The sequence below is a fragment of the Eptatretus burgeri genome, chromosome 7 (genome assembly GCF_056783735.1).
Source record: "Eptatretus burgeri isolate ZD-2024b chromosome 7, Ebu_testis_v1, whole genome shotgun sequence".
Classification (NCBI taxonomy): Eukaryota; Metazoa; Chordata; class Myxini; order Myxiniformes; family Myxinidae; genus Eptatretus; species Eptatretus burgeri.
This window is the reverse complement of record NC_140967.1, coordinates 101,857,655-101,872,382: the sequence shown is the minus strand read 5'-3', so window position 1 is coordinate 101,872,382 and position 14,728 is coordinate 101,857,655. Positions and strand designations below refer to the sequence as shown.

The window sequence follows — 14,728 nt, the reverse complement described above, 5'->3', positions numbered from 1 at the left end:
TGGAGGAATTGTGTGGGAAATGTCCTCATCGAGTACAAGGAGAGGTTGAGGGCTTGGTGTGAACAACTCGGTGAAGAAGCAGAAGGTTTGTAGGAGGAGTGGAAGAAGTATGGAGAGGAATTTAGGGGAATTGCAGAAGTTTTGTGTGGAAGGACATCAGGAAAGGGTGCATCGTCAAGGGATAGTGAGCTGAGGAGGTAGCGAAGGCAGTTGGTGAAAAGATGGTTTGGAAGAGGATAGAGAAGGTCAAGGATAGGGCCTGGCAGTCGGATGTGGGGTTGCTGCACCTGTATTGGCAGAAGAAGAAAGCAGCAAGAAGAGCTGTGGATAAGACGAGGAATAATATGGAAGAGGAGGTGTATAATAAGTTGTAAGAGGGTGGTGGGAGGAAGATGATGCATATCATGGAGATCACAGAGGAGGAAGTGTGGATGGCATTGAAAGAAGATGAACAAGTGAAGAGCACCAGGCATTGATGAGGTGTGCACAGAAATGATAATGTCAGTTAGATGAAGAGGCTGTTGAACATTTGTATGAAAGAGAGGGTTCAATCCGGAGGAGTAGAGGACAGGGTTAATTGTGCTAATGTGGAAGAGGAAGGGCGATGTTCAAGATCTGGGGAAGTACAGGGGCATTTACGCTCCTCAGTCATGTAATGAAGGTGCTGGAGAAGAGATTCTGGATGGGAGTGTAAGGAACAGGGTGGAAATGGAGACCGGAGAAGAGCAGCAGTGGTTTAGAAAGGGTAGAGGGACAATGGATGGGATGTTCACACTGAGGCAGCTGATAGAGACGAGGTTGGAGGTGAAAGGTGAGATGGCATTGGGATTTGTGGACTTGGAGAAGGCCTACGACACTGTCCACCACCTGAGAGAGGTGGTGATGGTGACACTGAGATGGATGGAACACACTTTTTTTATTTTTTTTGTAAGAGATGACACCACACTTTTTATCATGCATGAGCCAGAAGGCCGGTTGGTGGAAGGGATGTAAAAGGGAACAAAGGAAAGCGTCTTGCTTGGTCCTGGGATGTCTGAGGAGTTCAGCGTGAACATCGGTTTGAGGCAGAGAAGCTCACTCAGTCCACTCGGGTTTATCATGGTGATAGAGCTGGTAAGCAGGAAGGTGAGCTTGAGAGGTTGTTTGGGAAGGATGCTGTATGTGAACTATCTGGCCATTGTGGTGGAGAGTCGGTCGGAGTTGCAGGAAGTACTGAGGGAGTGGGAGGACGTATTTGGGAAGTATGGGCTGCAGATGAGTATAGAGAAGACTGAGGTTGGGCAACAGAGAAAAGAAATGAATATCAGGTTAGAGGGGAAGGAGATCAGGCAGAGAAATAGGTTTGAGTATCTGGGAGGAACAGTGAATCGGGGATGGTATTTCTGAAGCAGAGGTGCGGAGGAGGATTTAAGTGGGTGTGAATGCGTGGAGGGAGTGACAGCAGACAGAAAGAATCAAGAAAATTGAAAGGGAAGGTTCTGATGTCATGTGTAACGTCGGCCTACCTTTACATTCTGGAAATGGTGGCACTGACAGAGACACAACAGAGGCTGCAGGTTTGTGAGATCATTTGGGTCAGGAGGATTGCGAGAGTGAAGAGGGTGGATAGAAGGAGGATGGATGGAACTGAGGGAGGAGATTGGTGTGCAGATGAGCTTTTGACGTGGAGATTGGTGAGATGCCAGCTGAGATGGGCTGGACACTTGGCGTGGATGGGAGAAGAGAGAATGGGGAAGAGACCGGATAGGTTGAGGGAGCAAGGTAGGAGGAAAAGAGGTAGATGCCGGTTGAGATGGGAGAATTGTGTGTGAGGAGGGATATCTGTAAGGTGGGGGTGATTGGAGAGTGGAGAGAGTTGATTGAGGACAGAGAGTGTTGGAGGAGTCTCATGGTCAAGGCAGGGCAGAAGCTTGGTACGATTGGACCTCACCCCTTATAAAGGGAAGCAGATGAGGAGGAGGAGGAGAAGAAGAATGATTCTGTGAAGCAGTTCAGAAGTCCATCGTAGTCAAAAATGGGCACACACACACACACGGACGCACACATAGACGTCTCAAATTGTAGTGTGGTAATCTTCTTAGTCAGCTGTTTTTTTGCCGCACACACATATTTGCAATGCTCCAACATCTTACCTGTTTAGACAAAAAATGTTTTCAATCTAACACTTAGAAAATTACATTTATAAAAAAAAACATATGAATCTTATGGAGATGTGATGATAAATGTCAGTAAACTGTAATGAAGAGGAGGAAGGTACTTGTGGCCTCTCCGACTGTCAGACCTTTGCACCACTTACTCGATTTGATGCTCCATGGTGCTCACGTGCCGCATGGCTCACAATGCCACTCGGCACTCGATTGTTTTAGTTTTCATTCTGTTACAATACAGTTGGCATTTGGTAATTGTAGAAAATCGAATCGGCTTGTGCTGAAACGCTTGAACATGACTGGCATGTCTCACCGTGATCTGCTGGTGAAGGACCTGGCACTTTCTCCCGAGATGTTCCTTTTCTCCATTTTTATCATGCAGGATTCTTTCAGTCTTCGAGTGGTTCATGCATGGAATGCTTGTAGAGGGGATGGATAGGTTTTAATGGGAGTTTGATGGGTACCTGGATGCATTGGAGATGAAGGGGTATTTGGATATTGGCTGGCCTTGTCGGAATTGTGTCTGTGGCTATGGGTGATGACACTGGGGGGTGATGCAGCGCAGGCATGATGGGCCAAATGGTCTCCTCCTACACCAAACTTCCGTGTGTATCCTTATGTGGGGATCCTTCACGTCTGTCCACTATCTCTTATCAACTCTGTGATGTGAAATGAGTGTGACAATTTGATGATTGAAGAAACTGTGATTCGTGTCCGAAATGGATTTCTTTACACGCCAGGTTGAAGTCGAGCCAGTGGAAGCACTGACATTGATGTAGTTTACCTTGCTGGTTCTGATGTACTCCCAGGATGCTTTGCGAGACGTTGAGGCGGCAGAAAAGCTCGGCAGATCCAAGGTGACATCCGAGGAGCTGGAGCTGGAGGCGCAGCGGACGGATGCTGAGCAGGTACTGTGGCTGCACCAATGAGACCTGGACGTGCATGATGGGACTTCGTCACCAACATGCTTGCGTTGTCATTGGGGAAAATCGAAATGGATCGGTTAATAATTAATGAATCCCTGATCGTAACATCTTTAAGTGTCCATTCTTCCTCCATCTCCATTCCTGATTCTCATTTGATGACTGATTTGCTTGATTGAACCATTAACTTTCTTCCACCACCCATTCGTTTCAAAAATATCAATTAATCATTGTACAACTATTTATCAATAAGACAGAGGAAAACTAGTTGTGTCGTCAGGGTTGGTGTTGGTCTGTGTTGGTGGACAATTCGAGCAATTTCACCTCGTCGCTCTTTATCAGGCTGGTATTTTGAATGATGCTGTTGTTATCGCAGATTTCATTATGTTTGATATCGCATCTCTCTAATATATGTTGCTGCGGTGAAAGTGTGGTCCTGCAGCAGGATAAATTTATTTATTGCCAAACTTCTTCGAGTTCTCTGCACCTTGGCTCAATTGAACTTTGCTTTATTCTTCATTTTATTGTACAAAGGCTCATGTGAGAGCACGATCGAGGATGTCAAGGTGTCATCCCGACAGTGAGGGACCGAGGAGCACGGGGTGCACAAATGAAGCTCCAGGTGAGATTGGTGACTGGAGTGGGGGGGGGTTGGTCGTGGCCATTGAAATTGTTAAACATGAGAGCAGATTGATGATGCGATGCGATGAGATGGATAGTTGTGAGAGTGTAGAACGTGCTACATCAGGTTCTTGTTCATTTCAAATCACATCCCTTTAAAGAGTTACTTTTGAAGTTCCCTTGTACTTGCATCATCTCATATTGCAACCTCTCCCCACACCTCTTTCCCTTTTTTAGCTCACCTGGACTTTAGTCAGGTGAGCTTATGCGATTGAGCAGTGTCCGTAGGTGAGTCGGTCCGTAAACACTTCAATCATCATCGCTTGAACCAAACACACGATTTTGATGAAACTTGGCCACAAGCTTCATATCTGATGCCTCACGAAGGTGTATGAACTGCATCAAAATCTGCGCTCATTAATGGGGTTTACGGGGGGTGTTTGACCCCCCCCACCCCCACCCCTAAATAGTTATTTGCTCTCTTGTCTGAAACGACACACACGATTTTGATGAAACTTGACCACAACCTTCATCACCTCTGATGTACCAAAGTTTGTTCACGACATTTTTAAAAATCAGGGTCTAGGGGGTGGTGAGTGGAGGGGGGGGGTGGGGTTTGAGTGACTGTTGCTTCTGATCCAGGTGAGCTTCATCACATCATTCTATGCAAAAGTCTTAGGCCACCTTGAAAATAAACATTTTTATCATCACTTTGGCATATTTTGATAAATATAAGGTGTTATCATATCATGTTTTTTTTTTTGTTTTTTTTTTTAAAGAAACCAAACGGATTTTAATTTTATAATATCGGTTGATGAAATTTTGATATCTGGTATGACCTTTTCATGCGAATCACCAGATATCTGTTGTGGAATAATTTCCTGCAATTTCTGGAGAAATTCCATTGGTTGGTTGTTCAATGTATTTTGTAATGTTTCCCATCATTCATCTTTTGATTTCAGTTCTTTTTCATTTTTCCTTCTTGTTCAAATAATAATCTAAAAACCTTAGGCTACATATTTTTCACGAATTTGTAACTTCTCTCTTGCAGGTAATACAAACTCATACCATGCCCAATATATAAAACTTGATGAGACTCAAAATAATAGTTTTACACCAGGAAGTCAACTCCCAGAGAGAATCATCCCGCAAAACAGGAGTTTCCAGGTGTGGCATTCGAGCACCAACACAGAAGCATAATGAGACTGGAGAGGTCTCCGACAAGTCTCAGCAATGAACTTGTGCAAGAACTGGCATGGACATGTGGGTTCACGTTGCCTCATCGACTGTCAGAAGGTCTCTTGTCAAAAGTTGTCTCCGTGGGTGGGTTGCTGTCAAAAAGCCCTTTCTGTGTAAAGGTAACAAAGTCAGGAGACTGACATATGCTCAATGAACATCAGAGTTGAGATGCTAACCAGTGGGGAAAGGTACTTTGGAGTGATGAGTCGGTTTGAAATTTTCGGAACAAAGAGGCGGCCAATGTCAGAAGGAGCGTTGGTGCTGAGTAGCTAGACTCAGCTATGAGGAGCTGCTGAAGGAGACAGGGCTTTATACACGAGAAAGGAGGCGATTTACGAGGAGATATGATGGAGATGTTTATGATAATGAAAGGTACAGACATAATAAGTGCAGAATTATTATTCAGCACAATAGACGGTGATGGGACCAAGGGCCATGAGAGCAAAGAAGAGAGAGTTAGGCAGGGTCTTTTAACCCAGAGAGTAGTTAATGCATGGAAAGGTTGTGGCAGCAGAAACAGTCGATAAGTTTAAGTTAGAATTAGATAGGTACCTGGAAGTTATGGAGATAGAGGGGTATATGGGGATGTTTGTGGGGCTTTTTGGGAGCTGGAGTATGGATGGGTGATTGTGTGCATGTGTACGGAGTGTCTTGTCAGGGGGTGGTGTGTGCCTGATGTTATGTTTCTCACCCAAGAACCACCTTCGCTCACTCCCCCCCCCCCCGGCCTCTCCTTCCCCCTGGAAGAAAGAAAAAAAAATTGCTTTTTTTTCTTGCTTTATTTAAATAATGGAAAAAATATATTTTGTCTTAATTTTGACACCTTTGGGATATCCCTGAGCATGACTCGTTGCCTTATCCACATTGCTTGCCTCGTTGCCTTATCCACATTGCTCCCCTCATTCCCCTGATGAAATTGCGCCGTTTTGACTGGTGTAATTGGCCTTGTGTTGGTTTGGCGCAGGCATGATGGGCCAAGTAGCCCCCTTCTACGTCTCGTTTCCATATGTATGTCCTTGTGTAAGTGTAAGGATTGCTCTACAGCCAACTGTGAAACATGGTGGAAACTCTGTTCAGGTTTGGGGATGTATGTCTGCTGTTGCTGTTGTTGCAACAAATCAAATGCTGTTGGTGATTTGGTGATCGTTGAAGGAAAAATAAATGCTGGCATGTATGTCCAAGCAGATCCTATTAGCTGGCTGAGATTATTTGAACAGGAAGTGAAACCGAAAAAGAACCAAAATCAAAAGATGAATTATGGGAAACATTCGCAGAATGCATGGAACAACCAACCAACGGAATTTCTCCAGAAATTGCAGGAAATTATTCCAAAATGGAAAAATGGAGTCGCACCAAACAGTGAAAAATAATCAATTAATATTGTAAACTAAAATTAATTTTTGCTTCTTTCAGAAAATGTGATCATGATAACCCCTTCTCTTTATCAAAATATGTCAATGTGACGATAAAGATGTTTATTTTCGGGGTGGACTAAGACTTGTGTGCAGCGTTGTACCTCTCACTTCTTCCTACACCTTCACCCTTTTCCTTTTTTTGTAATACCTCTCCTCATCTCTTTGTCCTCCCCTCCCCGTCTCATTTTCTTTTGTGCCTCCTCAGCATTCCTCACTCTGTTATTCATTTATTTCCACTTCCTCTCCCGATGATCAGCCTCATCGTCACTCATGAACCTCATTCTTGAATTGGTGACAATGTTCATATTCACTGCATTTGTGCAAAATCTCTCGCTCTTCCTCCATGTGTCAACCTTCTGGCTCACTGTGCTTTGCATAGTGATGATAAAAGTACAAGTTTTAGCAGTATGGCCTTGTTTCCACAGGAGAAACTTGAGGCATACCCTTTAGCACGGAACGACGTGCTGGATCCGATGCGTGAACGTGGTCGTGTGGTCTCTCCAGACCCTGAGGACGATCGCCCGTGTCAGAGATCCAGTGAGTGGTGCTCCAGCGTATCCGTGATCCATTTCATGCTTTTTGTCTGCTCGCGTCATTTTGTGTCAGACGTTAAGAGCTGCTCTTTAGCCCTTTTGAACATCACGCAGGGTGTAGATACTTGTGTGACTTTGATAAATTTTCTAATAAGGGACGATTGGTTACTCCCAGTTACCTAAACCTCGTCCTTGCACGCATTTCAACAGCCGATGTGCGATTTGCTTCATGCAGATCTTTCGTTTCAGTTTCGCTGGATCGCTGCCGGGACATGCTGCAAGTTCGCGAGCAAGACGTTCTGCGGAAAGTGTGTTTCTTGCGGAGGCGTCTCGTCTCGCAATACCTGCCTTCCTCATCCCAGGCTTAAGCAGCACTCTTGGCTCTGCGATGCCTGTAGTCATTCACCTATTAGCCCTCAGCCATACCTACCCTGAGAATATCCTGTATGGAGTCCGGTTTCCTTCCAACAGGTGGAATCGATCATTTCATGCCGTTAAGATGAGGCTGCATTTGGCTTGAGATATCCAGGTCTCCATCAATCAGCCACCGATGCACTGTTTTCCACAGTCTCTTAGGATTGTACAGAGAAGACCTTGGTGTTAGCTTGGGCAGACGAGCTCACTTGTAAATTGTTAAAGAATGTATTGGTTCAGTGTTTAACATGTCTTCTGACCCTTCGTTCGCATGGCAACATATAGAAACAACAAATCAAATTCAGATATGAGCTTTCGCGAACCATCGCAGGGGTCCCACGAGTCTCCTCATGATGCTTTTTAAACCAGTACATATGTTCATCGGGTTCACATGTGCCACCTAAACTGGATGAACCCAAGCTCCCCCACCCCACTCCGTGCTGTGCTGTACACCAGCGTGGTTGTTTGGACACATGATGTTTATTACAACATTGTACATAATTGTGTATAATAATGACCATTATGAAGTGGTATGCACTGTTCCCTCGCTGTGATTAAACCTTGGATACGTTTAAGATTGCTAATAAATATGTGTAACTTCATTGGGTAATAGCGATTAATTTCAGCACCAAGAGAATGTTTCATTCGAAAAGTCATTCGATCACTGATTTTGTGTTATGTGAAGTGAAACCGTTTGTTCTCTTCACCCTCTCATTTGCTCAAGGTCATCTTCCATCTGCTTGGAAATCAGCAAACATTACCGCCCTGCATAAAAAAGGTGCAAAAACAGATTCCTGCAACTACAGACCATCCTACGTGGTGCAAAGCCTTCTCACAATCATCAGCAAGGTTATGGAATCCATCATTGGAAATCAAGCCATTGGAGAAGAGGAAGGATTTAATGTCAGAAGCCATCATGAATTTGGATTCAGACCAGCTCACTCTACCCTGGACATGCTGCTTCTACTCTCCTAACAATGGATGGAGATCCTCAATGCCAAACATGACATCAGAGCCATCTCCCTAGTCATATCACGAGCTTTCGATATGGTCTAACATCCTGCCCTGCTCACCAAACTCTCTTCCTATGGTATCCAAGGCAATCTCCACTCATGGCTTACGGATTTCTTCTCGTCCCAGTCAATGTGTGGCTCTTAATGGAATTCTCTCATCTCTTGCTGTCCAAGGCCGGAGTTCCTCAAGGCAGTGTTCTGGGCCCTGTTCTTTTTCTGGTTTTCATAAATGATCTCTCCGATTCTCTGGAAAATCCTCTTTATCTCTTTGCCGATGACTCCATCCTCTGCTGTACTATCAGTCATCCCTCATATTGGCAAGCAGCAGCCTCTTCACTCTCTGCAGACCTGGATAAAATCACAAACTGGTCCAACATGTCTTTCAATCCTGACAAATATCACACTCTCACGATGTCTCTTCAAAAGGACCGTTTGGAACCCCGCCCCCCTCCAATGGCTATCTACTTTCTCAACAAACCTCTTGAAGAAGTCCTTTCATTCAAGCTTCTGGGTCTCAATATCTGCCATGATCCTTCTTGGGAAAGCCACATCTCCAAAGCCAGTTACTGACTGGGCATCCTACATGGTGCAAAGTCCTTCCTTGGCACACTTGAGTTTTTAACCACTTACAAAGCTTTCATCTGCAGTCTGATGGAGTACTGCCCCCCCCCCCTTCTGCAGTGGTGATCCTGCCTCCCACCTCGGTCGACTTCACGCTGTGGAAACCAAGGCTTTTAGGTTCATTGGTATCTCCCGCGATGAAGCCGAGTTTTTGGGTCTCTCACTGGAGTCAGGTCGGTGGTCTTTCTGTCTTCTACCATATCTTCTCCAGCCTTGCCCCCCCCCCTTGCTCTGTCTGTGATCTCTCCCCCCTATATTTCCTCAGGGCACTCAAAAGTCTGCCAAAAATCCCCTTCTGATGAAACTGTCAAAATCAAGAATCACTGCTCACCTTCACTCTTTCATTCCTTTTTCCCCACCTGGAACAAATTCGCACTCTCTCTTCAATCCCACTCCTCCCTCCAGGTGTTAAAAACAGCTGTTCACCACCATCTCATATCTTCCCCCATCCAAAACCTTGATCTTTACTACTCCCAATAATCCACCCCAAACACACCTCCTTCAAGTTCCCCGTTTTCCTTCCTGAAAGTCCTTGTACCACCTTGTTTACCCCGTGTACCCCGCCCCATCCCTCTCCCTCCCATAGATATCCTATTGTCTTTGTTCCCCACTATTTTGTGCTTCCCTCTCCCACCCCTCTTGTCTTATGCCTTATGTGTTTCTGTGTATTAACTCTTACACGAGCCTTGACTTGGGATGCAAAAAAAAACAAAAAAAAGCGTTCTTTCCGGGATGCAATGCTCCCTGCTAGTAATTTATTTAATCTGATTCGACTCAGATGAAATGGAGCGGATGATTAAAGAGTCGTTCGTGCAGGATTAGAATGAAGTCAGAAAAAGAACACACCAAAGGATCCCCTCGGGTTCACAGGTACTGGGAATGGAGAGAACGATGGGCCTCTGCACCCTCCATTGGAATCGAGCGAGCCATAGGCCTCGGCCAGCCTGATAGTCTGAGCTTCGGGTTCTGCTGGGTGTGAGGCAGGGGTTCCATGCCAAAGTGGGGAGAAGTACCACCTTACAGATTCTCACGTCTGCCCTGTGTCGTAAGGAGTTTAGTACCAAGGACGCCCTGACCTTGTCCAGGATGCCAAGACGGTGACTTGACTTGGACCTTTGAGCGATAACATTTGGAGAAAACCTCATTTCAAACGAGTTGTGTGCTGTTAACTCATTCCTTGAATGAAATTCTATTCCTGTGGGGCAAGAAGGAACCCAACTGGTCTGTATGGGGATAGAGGGGTATATCTTTAGACTGGGCTGGCCTGCTTGGCATTTCATAATAAAAAAGGTGACGGGACTTTTGAGATGATGTGATCTGCCCCAGAATGCTTTGTGTGCATGCACAGAAACCCCTAGCAACAGTGGTCATTCGGGCATGCGAGATGAGGATTGTTACGTACAATGGTTCACAAAGTTTCTTAAAGAAGTTGAAAAGACTTGGAAAGTTACTTTAAATAAGGGGGGTTCCTCTGTACATTGAAAGAGTTGGAGAACTTCCTCAGTTTTCTGACAGGACATATCTTACAGCTGCCTGTGCTGCAGACTCCTGATGTGGTTTGCAACGCAAGGCCGGAAGAACTGGAGGGGCGCTTTCTACCCAAACCCTTGATGATCGCTGCCAGTGTGTGGACTTTGATCCTTGTGGGATTACCTCCTGTGCACATGGCAGGTGCGGGGATTTATTTAATGGCTTGCTGAGACCGTCAATCAATATGTTGCAGCCTTGTGTGAACTGTCCGCCACCTTTGAGTTTGGAGATATGGAGGAGATGCTACGTGATCAAGTGGTGGAACGTGCTTGAATAGCGGATTGGGAGCCAGATCTTCACTAAAATCCAATCGAGTCCTCGTTTCGCCAACTTGTCCACCAAGTTTTGTCTGAATCTGTCCACAAATTTTTGAGATGTTCTGCTCACAGACGAACGAAGAGATCGAGGTGAAATGTAACCTCAATCCACCTGCAGTGACCGATGTTATTATACTCACTTTTTGGAGCTACTGTGTGGTTAAAAGGTGTGTGTGCGTGCGTGTCTTGTACTAACAGGAAAACGTAGGAATTCGACACCTCCCAGCCCCGGATATTTCTCATATCTGTGAGTCCAATTTGCATCTCGGAACACAACAATTATGGTTAACCATGTTGAAATTGCCATTCTCGTTTAACCTTCATTCAGGTCGGGGGGGGGGAGGGAGGCAGCCCCCCTCCCCCCCAACTTTTTTGCAGAAATTTTTTTTCTCATGTTGAGCTTTCATGGCTTTCTGTTCAAGTCACGTGGATGTTTTGATAATTTTATAAAAATCGGACCTACAGTTGCTGCAGAGGCAGAACCAATGTCAGCAATGTGGGGAGGCTGTCAGCCCAGACCACACAGTACAATCCTCACAAACACGACCACAATCGATAACGACAGGAAAAAAAACATGCAACAGCAACCAGCATGGCTTAAACTCAGGAGCCTAAGATCCTAAGCCAACCACCCTAACCACTAAGCCAACAGCAGGCTGAGATCCTAAGACAACCACCCTAACCACTAAGCCAACACCAGGCTAAGATCCTATGCCAACCACCTTAACCACTAAGCCAACAGCAGGTGTCCAGAGAAGCTATCCTAACATAATCTCATGAAATTTGAACTGTCTTCATTCCTATCAGCTGATATTATTGTGAGACTGATGAACCTTCCTTTCATGCTGTTCCTGTAGTTTTTGTGAATCTCTGATATTTTTAGAATTAAAATGTTTCAAACTTTACTTTACACATAGTGCAGGGGCATATGTTGAGATACATGGTCATGTTTGCAAACTATGTTAATTTATGTTGTAAGGTTTCTTTTTTGTGACTACAGGAGTATATTGATGTTGAAAAATCTTGGTGCCAATTTTTTTATGCATGTTTAGTGTGATTTTTTTTTTCCAGAAAATACGAGATGACCGTGATCGTGTTATAACACAAATTTATTTTTTCAAAACTTAATTATAAGTATGTCATATAGCACCTTAAAATGACCGGTGAGATGTACAGAGTAATTTTGGCAGGAAATGATCATGCTACTTATCTTGTATAAATTGTTATACATTTTAAAATATGGAAAATAGTGTATTTTCAAATTTATTGAACAAAATTGGTGCATGCCGCTTGGCCAACTTAAGTTTTATATTTTATATTATTTCAGAGTTCATCATTATAGTTCATCACCACTGTCATCTGAATTAGAGACTGCTGATTGTAGAGTGTTCTCACAGATGTCATCAGATGCCTCACAAGTGCACATCTCTGTACATACAACATTTGCTCGCTTGCAGGAACAACGTGCCGTTCTGCACATTTGTTTGACACATTTGCACCTCACAAGTTCCAGCACAGCCTTTGGTGCAGGTGGTAGATGGGTTATCACTGGCCTGTATAGGTTGTTCTCTAATGTCCAACCATATTCTGATGGTTCTGGTAGTTTGGGTTTGGCTATTTCATCATGGTACCACACCATAGCCTGATAATGAGCTCGCTTGATGTGTTGTTCCAGTGCTCCTTTTGTAGGTGGCAATTTCTCGGATTCTGCAAATGACTTCTTGAACATGTGAAAGTTCACAAAGCTCTGTGCCAGGTAGGTATAGTTGACACACAAATTGTTCTAGTGCTAACTCCATCTCTGGAGAAATTGTGTGGTTTGATCCAAGCTGTATGAAGGCTTCTATGATATTAACTGAGGATTGTTTAAGAGCCTTCCAGCAGCCTTGTTTCCCTTTCTCAGCAAAGTGACCTGTCGTATCACACCCTGTAAAGGCATGAAAGCCTGACAGGGCAGCAGCTGAGCAGTCACCAATCGAATCATAGATTGGTTTGAGGAAGATGGTGCGCCTTTTATCACCCACACCTGTGACGAAGGAAGGATTATGTCCCAATTGTGGATATCTTCGCAAGGCTAGCAACAGTACATCCGTGTCTGGAGATATGATCTGGACTTCTGTGCCTGTACTAGCTACATGGAGGGCATGGAGTAGCAATAGTGTGTCGGCTTCTTCTTGTGTACTTGACAGGTAATCAACATTCCCATGATTTTACCGTGTTCCACGTTGTGTTGACACAACTACTTCCATGTCATGCGTTTTGTGGTGATCCAGGATCTTATTGGCCAAATAGTCAGTCAAACTATCCTTCGTCTTGATGCTTGCCATAAATTGCTTGAAGGTTGTTCGTATCGGTGTGGCGTCTGTGCATATGTATGATTTACCTTTACCTGTTTGTGTACTTGTCATTCGCCGTTCCCTGGTTTGCTGTTTCAAGGAAATTGGTAAATCGTAGTGATCAAATACAATGTGCACAACCTGCTGAGTTTGTACATATTTGCTCAACCACTGACTCATGTTGGTGGCCAAAATCTTACAGGATGCTGTATCCTTAGATCCAATTTGCTGTGCGATTGCCATCATATCAATAATGACTGTTCACTGTTCACTGTTCACCTACACTGGGTTCTACTTCTTGATTCATTGTTCATTGATCGCCGATTTTTCCAACTCTTCCATAAGCTTGTACTCGTCGTTACATGGTAGCAGAGTACCATCTGCTGCAAATAATGAACGAGCTACACTTGAAAATTCATACTGACCAATTGCATTCTCCATATCTATTTCTGGCCGCGACTTTGTGACAATTGCCATTCGGGCAAAGAGGGAGCGATTCTCTTTCAGTTCAAGGGTTTGTTTATCACATGTTACGGATGATTTCTTTCCTGTTTATGTCCATCGTTGTAGTTTCACCTTGGTGACTTTATCCCAATAGACTTGTTTCTCCAACAATTTGCTTTTGGACGAAGTCGTTGTATGCATCATCTCCACAACGCTCTTGTCTGAGTATATCATCTCCAATTGTGTCTGGTACAACAGATTTGGTGATGACATTGACCAGGTTCCTGCCATCATAGCTGAAAGGATTCATTTCCTTCAGTATTGCTTTAAGTTTCTTCACTTTTACTTCTTGTCTGTCCTGAAGTCTATTGGACATTTCGTGACGTGTGGTTCGTTTCTCTGGAGAAAACCCTGCCATCTTCTCGGCCTCTGATGATAATCTCTCTAATTCTGGTGCGATAAGAAAGAAATGCTGTAGTGCTGCTGGGTTGTGGGTGATACCTTTCAAACCTCCCAGTACTTTCAACCTTTTGTTTTCTTGTTCCAAAGCTTGATCCACACCCAAACTACAGAAAGACAATTCTGTTTTCGTGACACAGAAATTGCCTTCACAGAAATATTTCCAAATATCTGGATCACTTATTTGCAAGCTGTACATTTTCTAGAGGTATTCTGGGATGTGCTGAGCATATTTTAACCTATTCTGGCTGAATAAGTGCTTACATAGATTCTCCAGGGAAGTAAGATAAAGGATCCAATCATGTACATGCTTGTAACTTTGAACGTTGGTGAAGCTGCCTCACGTTTGATGCAAAACTCATCCAGTTTCTTCGTTAAGTCATTGACCAACTGTGATATGTCCTTCGATGCCTGCTGTGCTTTGGCAGTATCATTATCACTGCATGCTGACTGCAGAAGTTTTATTGCTGGTTTGAGTGATACAGGTCGTGGCCCTTCAGATGCTTGATATTCGTCCAGAAGGAGGTCATATAAAGCTTGTAAAGTGATGACGTGTGCTGTCACAGCTCTCTTCATGTGTCTCCCCTCCAGGATTTGTTTGGTGGTTGTCGAACCATAGATGTCGGCCTCTATCCAAGCATCATCAATCCCACTGGCCTCTATTGAACTTCCAATAGCACACAGGGCACATAGCACAGTGTGGAATTCTCCAACTC

General features: G+C 44.3%; 1 protein-coding gene across 7 annotated transcripts in view; it reads left to right on the top strand.

Annotated features, from left to right (window-relative positions):
• The window catches only part of TBC1D31 (TBC1 domain family member 31), a 69,764-nt gene extending 61,870 nt beyond the window's left edge, over positions 1–7,894 (top strand). For 4 of the 7 annotated variants that reach the window (XM_085889950.1, XM_085889946.1, XM_085889945.1 and 1 more), the window contains exons 17-19: positions 2,957–3,055; positions 6,771–6,882; positions 7,128–7,894. In XM_085889950.1, coding sequence (XP_085746076.1) covers positions 2,957–3,055; positions 6,771–6,882; positions 7,128–7,246 — 330 coding nt within the window. In that variant the 3' untranslated portion in view covers positions 7,247–7,894. Of the gene's footprint in view, positions 1–2,956; positions 3,056–4,742; positions 6,751–6,770; positions 6,883–7,127 lie in introns of those variants that run through there. The other 3 variants (XM_085889951.1, XM_085889947.1, XM_085889949.1) reach the window with 2 other exon arrangements.
• The last annotated feature ends 6,834 nt before the right edge of the window (positions 7,895–14,728 follow it).